Here is a 14,179-nt window from a genome sequence, read left to right on the forward strand (position 1 = left end):
AAAGAGAGAGAGAGAGGGAGGGAGGGAGGGAGGGAGGGAGGGAGGGAGGGAGGAAGGAAGGAAGGAAGGAAGGAAGGAAGGAAGGAAGGAAGGAAGGACACGCCTAGCACAACAGTGGGTGTGGTTAAATGAATGGATGAAGGCGACACTGGATGTCTAGATGCCATGTTCCCTCTAAGGGAAAAAAGAGCACTGTCACCATGGAGGGTTTAGTCCAGCTGACTCTTGACACACTTGTTAACTTCTTTCGGCCTCAACCGTCTACTGTGAGGTGAATGAAGCAATGTAATTTATTCGGCTATTTTTTAAGGCTATGATGGTTAGTTATTTTGACTGCCAAGTTGACCATCTAGAATCATTAGGGAGAAACACCCTCTGGATACATCCATGAAGGGGTTTCCAGAGAAGCCTAACTAAAGATAGAAGGGCTACCTGAGTATGGGGGACACTGTCCATGAACTGGAATTCCACTGAATAAAAGGGAAAATAGAGAATAGGAAAAGGATTCAGATTTAAATAAAAATTAAAAAGGCCAGCTGAGCGCCAGCATTCCTGTTTCCTGACTACGGACACCACGTGACCAGCTGCCTCCCTCCTGTCTTCAGGCTGAGAAAGACTAAATCATTGCACTCTGAGGCTGAAGAAACCCTGCCTTCCTTAGTTCACGTTTGTCGGGCATTTATCACAACAGTGAGAACAGCAACTAAGGTAGCTATTTCCTGGAGCTTACATTCCGATACAAAGAAGAATGCCATCCAATATAAATATGTCAGTATAAGCGGAGTCCCAGGGTCACAACTAGCACTCAGAAAGACTCCAAACAAATTATATATATATACTCATAACATATTCATCAATAAATGAATGAATAAATTACAGTATACCCATGTAACTCAGCAATAAAATGAACTACCGTGAATTATATACAAAACTCTGGATGACTCTCAAAAGCACAGTAAGCTGGGTATAACAGCTAGAACTCAGGTACTCAGGACCTAGGTACTCAGGAAAGTGAGGGAGGAATACGCTAAGTTCAAGGCCAGCCTGGACAACTTAATGGCAGGGTATATCAATGTGATCAGTGGTAGGAGGCCTCACAGGGACCAGACTCTGAATTTATCTAGTATTGAGATGGAGTATGGTAAGTCATTTACATAAAACTCTAGGACATTCGATCTCTAATCCATAGTGACAGAGAGCCTTTTGGTGACTGCCGGAGACTTCTTAGAGGCACATGGGAACCTCTGAAGTTGGTGGAAATCTTTCTTTTCCTTTCTTTCTTTCATTGTGTGTGTTGTTTTTTTGTTTGTTTGTTTGTTTGTTTTTCTGAGACAGGGTTTCTCTGTATAGCCCTGGCTTTCCTTGAACTAACCCTGTAGTCCATACTATCCTCAAACTCAGAGATCTGCCTCCTTCTGCCTCATGAGTGCTGGGATGAAAGGCATGCGCACCACTGCCCAGCTGGTGGAAATGTCTCATGTCTTTTTTTTCCCCCTCGAGACAGGGTTTTTCTGTCCTGGAACCAGTTCTTGTAGACCAGGCTAGCCTTGAACTCACAGAGATCCGCCTGCCTCTGCCTCCTAAATGCTGGGATTAAAGGCGTGCACCACCACTGCCTGGTAAGATTTATTTTATATGTATAAATGCTTTACTTACAGGTATATCTATATGTCATATGCATGTTTGCATATTCGGTGCCCTAGGCAGTCAGAAGAGGGAGCTGGATTCCCTGGAACTGGAATTAGCTAGCTGTGATCTATGTGGGTGCTGGGAATCAAACCCAGGTCCTCTGTAAGAACAAGTGCCCTTAGCCACCAAGCATCTCTCAAACACAATGTTTCATGTCCTCATTGTAGTGGTCATAGATATATACATCTGTCAACTCATAAAACTACACGTTTTAATGAAGTTGGATTCTGTTCTTTGTTGAGTTTTGTTTTGTAGGCAGGCTCTCAATCCCTAAATTCCCAATCCTCCTACCTCTACCTGCCAAGGCAGAACTCCTAGAGTTCAAGACCAGCACAGTACACATACCAAGTCCCAGGTCAGCCAGGGCTACAGGGTGAGACCCATCAATAAATAAATAAATAAATAAACAGCACACACAGAGAAATTTCTTTAGTAAAGGAAGAAAAAAGAAATCAAGAACAATCAAGAATGAAACATAACCTAAAATCACTTGTATTTGGTTATACCAACTGTTTTCCCTAACAATGGGAGATTTCAAATCTTAATTCACAACCAGGAAAGAAAAGAGGTGAGGAAAAGGAGAGGAAAAGGGAAAACGAGAAAGGAAAGAAGCAAGCAGGAAAAGTGGAAAGTTGTTTGCTTGTCTGCCTGCCTGCCAAATAATCCAGATCTAAATAGAGTTTACTGAAACACAGGCGGAGGAGGGGCACAACAGTGACCTACTAACTAAATTAAAACCATGGTCACCAGGACCAGAAAGGCTGTGCAAAAAGAAATATAGAATCCTCAAATAACCTCTACTCGGGACAACAGAGAACTGGGCATTCCAAGCGATGCTGGCCTCTATCAGCCCTGCCAGGCTTACTTGCCACTGTGAGACTCCACTGTAAGGACATCTTGGAGTGAGGTAGGGATGTAGCTCAGCGGCAGAGCATTTGCCTGCATAAAGCTCTGGGTTTGATCCGCAGTACTACAGGATAGAAAAAGTCTGCACAAAGATGATCCCAGCCACTAAGATGCAGAGTCAGTAAGAACTTCCATTCCAAGGCAGTGTACTGACGTCTGTCTGAGCTTTGAAAGAAAAGATTACAAAAGAATACAGAACAGTTTAGCTGTGTGGATGACACAGTCACCAGCTAGCACAGCTTGAACTAGAAAGCGGAAAGTTTTCTAGAGTATTCTTTGACTACTAAGCTGCTCAGGACTGTGTTGTCACTTAATTTGAACTTGCAGCGTCTGAAAGGACCAAACCTGGTTAGTTCTTTTTAACCAGAAATGATCCAGTATCAGGAAAATGGGGGGGGGGGGGAGTTCTAAGGGCTACCAGAAAATCAAACCATCCTCCAAAGATGTCCAGCCAGTGGTCAGGTTCTTACTCTCTGCCCTAAAATTCCAACCACTGCCACTGTGACCCACAAATCAATCAAATGAACCTCTTGACTGATGGCCAGATATGGTAGCACACACTTTTGATCCTAGTACTCGGGAGGCAGAGGCAGGTGGATCTCTGTGAGTTAAAGACCAACCTGGTCTACAAATCAAGTTCCAGGCCAACCAGTGTTAAAAACCTGTCTTTAAAAAAAAAAAAAAAGGACAAGGGGCTGGTGAGATAGCTCAATGTAGAAAATCCATACGCTGCCAAGCCTGATGACCTAAATTCAACCCCCAGCCCTCGCCCCTCATGTTAAAGCAGAGAATGGACTTGTGCAAATTATCCTCTGACCTCCACACTCAGACAGCGACACACATGCCTACCACATGTCATGCACACAAACACGTACGTAATTAAGTTTTTAATTTTTTAAAAAGGCAAAATTGAGAGCTGGGAATACAGCTCACTTAGTAGATTGCTTGATGGAGCCTTGGGTATGGTCTCCAGCACTGCATACATCGGGGGAGATGCAAACCTGCTTATCCCAATTCTAAGGTAGAGCATGAGGATCAGAAGTTCAGGGTCATCCTCAGCTACCAACTGAGTTCAAGACCAGCCTGGACTACACAAAATTCTACCTAGGAGGGGTGATGGGAGGAAGGAAACAAATTTCAAGGAAGCATCACGCATTCCTGCCTCAGAAAGTCGTTCTGTATCCTTTCCCAGAGACGTTTCTAAGTGTTCTTGCCTGGAACATTCTACACACTTGAGTCCCTTCCCTTTGTCATGGTCTCCCCACCACTAGATCCCGCTAATCTCTCATTACCAGTCAGTTGTGCTCAATCCTTGAGCTGCTCCTAGGTGCTCCTTCCAAAGCAGGCTAGGTGCCCCACACAGTCCAGCCACCAGAGCTACACAGCCTCAGGAAAGCCCCAGGAGTGGCCCAGCCAGCAGACACATCCCCAGAGAAAAGGCGCAAAGTCAGTTTACGAAGAAACCTGCCTTCTATAGTAATCCTGGCTCAAAAGAAAAGCACTTGCCCAATTTAAAAAAGATCACTTCAAAACTGACAGACAAGGAAGAGGGGCGGAGGGTGGGGAGAACACACAAAGTGGAGGTAAATTAGAACAGCTAAAGACGGATTCCTTAAAAAGCTGACCCACTGTGATTTTTGATTGTGTTGGTCAAATTTTAAACAGCCTTGTACTAAACAAAATAATCTCCTAGGCTAAAAACCAGGAGTCAGTCACACTAGAAGGAGCCCAGAACTGAGGACACTCCCAAGACCCTGAGCAGAGTGAAGGCACACACAGGTCTTTCATCTTTCTGTCTGTCCCAGCCCTCTCCAATGCTGTTTCCCAGGGATCCGTTAGGGGCAGTCCAGCCCACCACCATCACTAAACAAAGGGGCTTTTGCTCTCTGTGAGTAAAGGGGGGGGGGTACTACCATTCATGCAATTATTGCTTATTATTTTGACAGTGGCAGAGAGTTTTTGTGTTTTATCTTCTTGGCACTGCACCTAAGAAACTAATGGCAAAAGGCATCTATGTTCTAACCAGAATTTGCCAATGTACCAAAGTCAGTTCTTACTTTCTGTCTGACCATTAAAAATAAGAATGGGAAAAAAAGTTCAACAATGTAGAAAATTAGGATTCCTCTGGCTAATGACCTACTGTCCAAAATCTAAGTCTTGGGGACTTAAACAAGCCGGCCCCCAGAGAGGGCCCAGAAGGAGCAGAGCCTGAGAAGCTGCCTAGACCAGGAGCCAGAGCACAGCGTGAAGCAGGCCCACAGCACATGACACGAAAACAGAAATGCGGCAGACCTGCCCAGTCAGTCGGTGAGAAAACATCCTCTGCTCTTTTCCATTTTTGAGGACTACTAAAATGAGGTCTCTTTTGGCCAATTTAAAAAAGAAAGAAAGAAAAAGACAAGTCCCAGTATTTTGAGCAGCGCTATTCTGGGACCGTAAACAAGTGAGACAGCCAAGCAGTGTGTTGGGTCTTAAAGGACCAGTCTCAGTGAGGTAGGCCACAGCCAGGCAAAGGCAGAGGCAGAAGACTTGGGGGTCCCCAGTAGCCTATGGATGCTTCTAACTCAAGGAGGGCCTGGCACACCCAGATGCCATTAGCCTCTCTTTCCCCCATGAACCACAGGGTCTCCTCAGAAAACAAATCCCCGGGCCCTCTGAGTCTCAGTCGGTGGTCAGTCAGCATGAAGCTGAGAGAGTTCTGGGCAGCATGCTTCTCTGTTCTCCTGGAGTTCAAGACCATAGGCTACATAATAAGACAATAACTGTTTTTTTAATTTTTATTTATTTCTGTGTAAGACTGCATGAATGGACACAGAGCACATGTGGCAATCAGAGGAAAAGTATTCCAAGGCTGTTCTCTCCTGGCAACAAGCATCTTTGCCTACTGAACCATCTCCCTAGCCTGTCTAAAAAAATGAAGTCAAGGGTTGGAGAGATGGCTCAGTGATTAAGAGGATTGTCTGCTCTTCCAAAGGTCCTGAGTTCAATTCCCAGCAACCACATGGTGGCTCACAACCATCTGTAAGTGGGACCTGATGCTCCCTTCTGGCATAAAGGTGTACATGCTGCAGAGAGAGCACTCGCACACATCAGATAAACAAGCATACACTAGCTAAATTCATAGGCTACATTTGTTATCATACAATTTTTTGTTTCCCAACACAGGGAGCTGGATTCATCTCATTACAATTCTTTCTATCTTCTTCATCCCTTGCTAAAAATCAGGGACTATTTTGTGGTCTCGAACACCTTGAATCCCAACCTTCAGAAGGTGGAGGCAGGCAGAGCTCTACAGAGCGAGTTCCAGGACAGCAGGTGATGTGGGAGTGTCATATCAATCTGTTGATTTCATTGGTTAATTAAATAAAGAAACTGCTTGCCCTGATAGGTTAAAACATAGGTGGGAGGAGTAAACAGGAGGAAGAGGAAGTGAGGTAAGACTCCTCAGACAGACGCGAGATAGCTCTGCTCTCAGAGACACACGCAATGAAGCTCCGACTCANGAGATAGCTCTGCTCTCAGAGACACACGCAATGAAGCTCCGACTCAGGATGGACATAGGCTAGAATCTTCCCGATAAGCACACCTTGGGGTGCTTACACACATTATTAGAAATGGGCTAGTCCAGGTGCAAGAGTTAGCCGAGAAGAGGCTAGATATAATGGGCAAGCAGTGTTTAAAAGAATACAATTTGTGTGTTGTTATTTCGGGCATGAGCTAGCAGGCGGCCGGGGTGCTGGGGACGCAGCCCTGCCGCTCTTATTTCAACAAGCAGGGGCTGTATAGAGAAACGGCCTCAAAAAAGAAAGAAAGAGATGCATAAAAAAAAATGAACATCAAGATGCGAAAGAAAGAAAGAAAGAAAGGAAGGAAGGAAGGAAGGAAGGAAGGAAGGAAGGAAGGAAGGAAGGGAGGGAGGGAGGAAGACAGGGCACCAGGTACACAGTGAGACCCTGCCACAAACTCTAAGAGGGGGCTGGAGAGGTGACTCAGAGGTTAAGGGCATACACCATTCCTGCAGAGAACCAGAGATTGCTTCCCTGCCGCCACATCAGGTGGTTCACAACTGTCCGTTCCCTCCAACACACTCTTCTGGCCTTCCCTGGCACTGCACACAAGTGGCACACATGAACTCAAGACAAGCACATACACACACATAAATAAAAATAATTTTTATAAAAAAATAAATATGCCTTCCTGGGGAGCTCTAGGCATTTAATAGTTTCTAGGGAAGGGAAGATATTTTCTTCAGGGGTGTAGCCACTGGTAAACTGCCCATGCTCCTTTAAGTACCCCTAAATAAAGATACTGGTTCACACACATTAAAAAAAAAAAAATCAGGTTATTTGAAAGTGATGATACTGAGTTGGTTTTTTTTTCCCCAATCTGTTTTGGGAAAAAAATACTTTAAGAAAACAAGATAGACGTAAACTCATGGACAGACAGATTGACTGGACTGTGCTGGAAATGGAGTTCTGTTGGTCAAGTGCTGGCCAAGTATGATGAAGTAAGCCCTAGGTTCGATCCCCTGCCACATCAACCACGCATGTTGGTACAATCTGCAATCCCAGCAATAAGGAGGTGGTATCAAAACTGGGCAGTGGTGGCACATGCCTTTAATTCCAGCACTTGAGAGGCAGAGGCAGGCGGATCTCTGAGTTCGAGGCCAGCCTGGTCTACAAGAGGTAGTTTCAGGACAGCTAGAAAACCCTGTTTCAAAAAGCAAACAAATAAACAAAAACAAGGTAGTGTCAAAAGGGATCATAACTCAAGACCAAGTCAGGTTTGCTGGCTTTAAATCACAGGATATCCAGGGCCTGTGAAACCCTGTCTCAATAGGAGGAAAAATTAAGGTCATCCTCTATTGCAAAGATAATGTCTTTAAAAAGTCTCCAAAAAGAAGAGGAGGAGGAGGAGATGAAGATGATACAGGTACAGGGATAGCAACCCTAGTGCTGGCATATGGTTTGGCTAAAGGTGGAAACAGAGGGAGGAGGATCCCAAGGGCTTTCAGGCCAGACAGTCTAGCTTCAACAGCAAGCTCTCTGTTCAGCGAGTGTCCCTGTCTCCAAGAACTGCTGAAGCTCAGCCTCTAGCTTCAGCAGGCAAAAAGACATATCCAGCCGGGCGGTGGTGGCGCACGCGTTTAATCCCAGCACTCTGGAGGCAGAGGTAGGTAGATCTCTAGGAGTTTGAGGCCAGCCTGGTCTACAAGAGTTAGTTCCGGGACAGGCTCCAAAACCACAGAGAAACCCTGTCTCACCCTCACACAAAGGGTGGGGAAAATGTTAGTTTATAATGAGCATGGACCTTAATTTTAAGTAGAGCACAGCTTTTCATTCATGAAACAAAATTACTGGTTCCTCAAAAATCTTCCTCTCCGCCTGGCGGTGGTGGCGCATGCCTTTAATCCCAGCACTCGGGAGGCAGAGGCAGGTGGATCTCTGTGAGTTCGAGACCAGCCTGGTCTACAAGAGTTAGTTCCAGGACAGGCTCCAAAACCACAGAGAAACCCTGTCTCGAAAAACCAAAAANTCTACAAGAGTTAGTTCCAGGACAGGCTCCAAAACCACAGAGAAACCCTGTCTCGAAAAACCAAAAAAAAAAAAAAAAAAAAAAAAAAAAATCTTCCTCTCCCTTTAGAAAAGTGTCAATAGCATGAACTGGGGCTTTGAGAGGCTGACATCATACCAGAACAAGCAAGAGCCACCCAAACCCAACTGCTCCACTTAGAAAATATTCAGTCCACAATGCTGCCCAATTAGAGCATAATCCATAATGAAGACATTACTGCTGACAAGGGAGGCAGAGTGGGATCTGGGTCATTCTTCCATAACTCTGTTAGTTCCTCTCAAACCAATAAAGGGACGTCTGTGTTAGCCAAGTATCCAGCACCAGCGCAAGAGTGGAAGCCAATAGGAATCATGACGTAATTCATTTCCATCAGCTTATCCACATAGGAAAAAGGCAGAGGTAAAACATACTTAGTGGACAATTGGGAGGTCTTGCTAATGGCGACTTATATTGGTTTTCCCCTCACTGGGGTCTGAGTCATCACCACAGGTACTAAGTCAGTGGGCCACAAATACCACAGGGATACTGCAACAACAAACTGATACTGGACATGAGGTTCCAGGCCCTATGACATGTCTTTTCCACCCCTAATTTCTGAATCCTCAACAGTTCTATGAAGCTGAGATGGTGGAGCTGGAATAACTTGCTGTGGCTGCACAGCCTATGAGCACTAGCTAGCATGTGAACGTCAACACCGAAAGGGCCTGCCTCAATCAAGATGGCTTATCCAGTGAGAAGCTTGTTGCTACCAACACTAAGTTCAATCCTAGAGAAACACATAGGAGAGAATCAACTCTTAAAAATTTTCCTGACAGCTGGGCGGTGGTGGCGCACACCTTTAATCCCAGCACTCGGGACACAGGGGCAGGAGGATCTCTGTGAGTTCGAGGCCAGCCTGGTCTATAGAGTCAGTTCCAGGACAGGCTCCAAAGCAACAGAGAAATCCTATCTCGAAAAAACAAACAAACAAAAAAGCCAACTCAAGTAAATAAAGAAATAAATAACATTTCCCTAACAAAGCAAGGCAGTACAGGCCTTTAATCCCAGCACTTGGGAGGCAGAGGCAGGTAGATCTTTGTCTACTGACTGGGGATTCTAGGACAGCCAGGACTACATAAAGAGACCTTGTCTCCAAAAAATAAAAACCAAAAAAGAAACAAAAAACATTATCTACTCCTGATGGTCGCAGGTCATGACCACCTCCCTCCCTTTGAACTTACTATTTTACATCTCCTATCCTTGGCAATCCTCCCACCACGTGGGAACAACCAAAGACTTTTGAGGCATTCTGGAAGACCTCACTCTCACTGGCTTCTACACATTAAAAGTCACCATGGTTGGAATATTCCTCTGAAACTACTTTGTAAATGACGTATGCTCATGTGTAGTAGAGGTTTGTGCACATGGTGTTACTGGAGGACCAAAGAGGGCACTGGATCCCCAGGACTGGAACTACAGGTAGCTGAAGGGCTCCTAACAGGAGTGCTGGCAACTGAACTTCGGTCATCTGCAAGAACAATCCACTGCTCTAAACCAACAACCAGTCCTGCCCCACCCAAACTTAATCCTCGTGGTTTTTATATGCTGATGTTCTAGAGGTGGACCCTACAAGTAACTGATATAAGGTCATAAAGCTGGAGCCCTGTGATGGGAGAGGTGATCTATTGAGTAATGACACTTGAGCAGGCCCCTGACATCCCCTCTGCCACACCATAAAGCCCCCAGACGCTTATATATTCCCGAAACTTCCCAGCCTCCAGTCCTGTGAGCAAAAGGAACTTTTATTCCTCGTAAGTAAGTTACCCAGATTCATGTAGTTTGCTGTAGCAACAGACAACGGACTAAGAAGCTTAAGAAAGCCAAGAGGCCATTGAAAGAATATTGTCTTTGTAAAAAAAAAAAAAATTTCCTTTGCTGGGCAGTGGTGGCACACACTTTTAATCCCTGCATGGGATGCAGAGGCAGGCAGATCTCTGTGAGGTCAGGGCCAGCCTGGTAAACAGAGCGAGTTCCAGGACAGCTAGTGCTATTACACAGAAAAACCCCGTGGGGGGGGGGGGGATGACACTTCCCTCACTACTGAGGGTACACAGCCCCTTATCTGTTGCATTGTTCTTGGTTTTCTGAGTGCTCTCCTGCAGACCCCTGTTCTAAGATGCTCTTCCTGCTACTACTAACAGCGCTGGTCAGCGACAGCCTGCACAGCCTCAGTCACTTCACAGCCGCTGCTGCCGCAGATGAGGAAACGCAGGCTAAGGGGAAAGGAAAATGAATTATCCCGATGGTAAATGACTACAGCTCACTCCAGTATCGGCACCTCAGGAGGCTGAGGTAGGAGGATCAAGGCCAGCCTGGACTACCCAGCAAGACTCTCTCAAGAAACCAAAAGGTAAGCCAGGCATAGCAGCTCACACCTACAGTCCTAGCACTCAGGAAGCTGAGGCAGGAGGACTGCTGGGAATTCCAGGCCAGCTGAGCTACGGAGTGAAATTCCTCAAAACAAACAACAGCAACAATAAAACTAAATAAAGATAACACCAGGCAATTGGAGGCTCTGAGGCCTTGGCTTTTCTGCTTCTAAGGAGCACTCCGGGACTTTGGCAGAGCAACCTCCCAGAGATCAATACACCAACGGGAGTCCCGTAATGGCAGGGTGCTTACCTGAATCTCTTCATTTTCATCGACCAGGAGGAAGCTCACAACCCTCTCTGTCATCTTCTTCCTCTTGGTCTCCTCATCCATCTCTTCCCCCTCCAGGGGTTCCTGGACCTTACTGACATGGTACACAGTAACGGGGTGTCTCCGCTTGTTACCTCCCGAATGAGTCCTCTTCTGGCATTCCAGACACAGGTTGATTTTGCAGGTCTGGCACCTCACGGCTGCCCTCTGCCTCACACCTGGAGAATGCCCATTGGGGCCCTTGCAGGGATCACAGTACGGGACGTGGCCAGCTTTGAGTCTTATCCGCTCGTGGTTTCGAAGGCGCTCCTGCCTGTGCAGTTCCTCCTCACAGCGGAGACACTGCAAACTGCAACACTCATCACATTCGAAGACGGCTTCGTCAGTCCCGCTGCAGGCATAGCTCTCCTGGCACAGGAGGCCCGGATTCAGGCCCTTCTCGGCTGGGGAAGCCTGGGCACTCATAACTTAGACTGTCTAAAAACCACCCTGCCTGGACCACTCACTACTGTACTCTCCCGGGAATGAAGGAAGACAAAGGCTTGGAGTCTGAAGGTGGCTAGTGCTTCCACAGGGTTCTGAACGCTTTTAAAAAACAAAACCTGTCTGGCTAAGAATTTTTGCACGCGCACAAATGTCCAAATTTTTAGTGCTCTGCCTCCCAGGCTCTTGTTTCAGCAGCACTGTCGACTTGAGTTTGAAGGTTTCATCCTCTGCAAAGTGCAGAGAAAGTTGTGGTCAGAAGGAACTGGGCTGAGTCTTGGATGTGCGGTGAGAGGCTTGCTGGGTTCACAAAGGTAGTAGGCTCATCAGCTGGGCCTCAGCCACAAAGTTGTAGTGATGAAAGAAGGTGGGGAGGGAGGAGCTGTCTGGCACACGTGAACCTCCTCCAGCCAGTATTTCAAGGGCTCCCTAGAATAGGGGAAGAGGATTTCACTCACTTGGAAAAAAAAGCAGAAGTGCACCTTAAAATGAACAAAAAAAAAAAAAACACCTAAATGCCAGGCCGAAACCACTGAGAGACTCATTCTTGCTTATGAAACTTACAGTGGCTTATTTCCAGGACTAGAAATTCCATCTCAAAATGACGGCTAAGGATCTTCCTTCTAAAAAAACAATCACCATGCTAGGTATGGTGGTACTTCTGTAACCCAACCACTCAAAAGGCTGAACCAAGGCTACTGAACTACCTACAAAAATCTTATCTCAAAAAGCCAAAAGCCAGCCTAGAGGCACCTAAACCTGGGAGGTAGAGGCAGGTGGATCTCTGTGAGTTCCAGAGTAAACCATTGTTTATACCACTCCACCCCCACCCAGGCCGCCTAGAGCGGCGCCAGTCCAGAGCTATCTAGAAAGACCCTGTCTGGAAGCAAACATACATCAACAACCAAAACTTTCTGAGCCCAGAGCCTCTACAAGATTTTACAGCTTTGTTGTTGGCAAAATGCTCTGTTTTATTAAATTCTAATTCAAAATCACTAAACAAACAGTCTTTGGGAGGCTAGCCCTTTGCACCTGCTCCTTAAGTGAGGAATGGAGAAGGCAGTCTTTTTTTTGGGGGGGGGGGGTCGAGACATGGTTTCTCTGTGTAACAGTCCTGGCTGTCCTAGAACTTTCTTTGTAGACTAAGCTGGCCTCAAACTCAGAGATTTGCCTGCCTCTGCCTCCCATGTGCCACCACCGCCCAGCCAAGAAGGCAGTCTTTAGAAAGGTAGGCGGATCTCTGTGAGTTCGAGACCACCCTGGTCTACAAGAGCTAGTGCCAGGACAGGCTCCAAAGCCACAGAGAAACCCTGTCTCGGAAAAAAAAAAAAAAAAAAAAAAAAAAAAAAAAAAAAAAAAAAAAAAAGGTAAAGAAAAAAAATCGTAACAATAAACTTTAGACCTCTCTCAAAGACCTGAACAAAACCTACTTATCCTTACAAGTGGACTGCTTCGGCTTTGGCCAGGTAAAGGCCTAGCAAAGACTCTAAAGTTGGCAACAATAGTCTCAATTTCACATTCAAACACTGAAACAGCTACTATGCTTCCTTTTGTCTCTTACTTCTCTGTCTAGAGCATGGGAGCTGGGAGCAACAGGAGGCAGAATTCCTGTACTCTGGTGCACAGTAGAGTCAAGCCCTATAAGTGAGTCAGAACAACTCATTTTCTCTTGACACTCAAAAACTTAGTAACTTTCAAGAAAAAAAAATGTGGGGAGACAGAAAAGGGGTTTGGGTTACTTCTTCATGTAATTACACTAATTTCCCCTAGCTTTGCCTTCTATTCCAAGAGCACAACAAAGTGTAAAGTCCTTTCAGATAGTCACTCCTCCCTTACAGTAATCTATCCATCTGATCTTCAGATAAACAAGGAAGGCAACGGAGTAACCAGGGGACCTTATTTACACCCTAACCTCAGACGTGCCCAGCCAGCTCCCCAAAAGGGAAACAAAAATCAAAACTTGTCACTACTGAGAAAAACAGAAAAATCAACCTTCAGAATACCTGACCCCTACACCAGGCCAAGCAAACAAATCTGCCCCCTTGCGCCCCCCACCTTGACGCCTCTCTCCAATCCCGGGTTCCTCGACCACCTTGTTCTCGGACACCGCCACCACAACCCGAGGGGTGGCAGCGGAGCCGAAGAACAAAGAATGCCCCCCAAATCTCTCCCACACCCGCACGTCCCGGAGCCGAATCCATTGTTTATGCCACCCCACCCCCACCCGAGCCGCACCCGTCCCCCCTTCCTCCTAGGAGCGACCAGAGCCCCGGGACTAGCGCTCGCTCGGGGCTGGGCCGAGCTGCCCCCGCCCTGCCCGTTGTGCCCGTCGTGGCCCGCAGAGCCCACCCGGAGCAGCTTGGCCGCGGCAAGGCGATGTGGGAGACGCGGGTTACCGACGGGACCTAGGCTGCTCTAGGGCCCCGACAGATCCATCCTCAGCAACATCTCCGCCCCCTCCTCCTCTGCTGCCTCCCAGGCTTCCTCCTCTCTTGTTGTCAGTTGGAATCAGCTGATCAGAGTGAACTTCTCCCAGCTCTGACCAACAGGAAGGCATGAGCAGCGCAGCCCAGCCAGGGAGGAGCAGCCGAGGGGCGGAGTAAGGCGGGCTGCGGGGCGGGAAGGGCGCGCGTGGCTTCTTGGGAGCTGTAGTTTTCTAGTTGCGTCCCTCCGTCCCACAGTCCAGAAATACGGGCTCCAGATGACTACAACTCCCAGGTGGAAATGTCGCCCTTGCGAACAGGCGGTGCAGCTAGGCCGACGAGCGTTTCGGGACTTGGAGTCTCCGCTGCGACTGTGGGTTTTTTTTTTTTTTTCCTTCCAAGTAGCAGCCCGTTGTTTAGTGCAG

General features: G+C 46.9%; 1 protein-coding gene across 2 annotated transcripts in view; it reads right to left on the reverse strand.

Moving 5' to 3' along the window:
• Positions 1-13,891, reverse strand: part of Zfyve1 (zinc finger FYVE-type containing 1) — a 61,805-nt gene extending 47,914 nt beyond the window's left edge. Inside the window, exons 1-2 of one of the 2 annotated variants that reach the window (XR_007595758.1) lie at positions 13,681-13,891; positions 10,831-11,760 (exon numbers count right to left, since the gene is read on the reverse strand). Coding sequence is in view for 1 of the 2 variants with exons in the window: in XM_050164532.1 (XP_050020489.1) it covers positions 10,831-11,313 (483 nt within the window). In the remaining variant the exon portion in view is untranslated. The remainder of the gene's footprint in view (positions 1-10,830; positions 11,761-13,680) is intronic. The other variant, XM_050164532.1, reaches the window with a different exon arrangement.
• Positions 13,892-14,179: the final 288 nt, after the last annotated feature.

Source organism: Alexandromys fortis, unplaced genomic scaffold, assembly GCF_014885135.2.
Source record: "Alexandromys fortis isolate MF-2015 unplaced genomic scaffold, M_Fortis_MF-2015_v1.1 scaffold_159, whole genome shotgun sequence".
Taxonomy (NCBI): domain Eukaryota; kingdom Metazoa; phylum Chordata; class Mammalia; order Rodentia; family Cricetidae; genus Alexandromys; species Alexandromys fortis.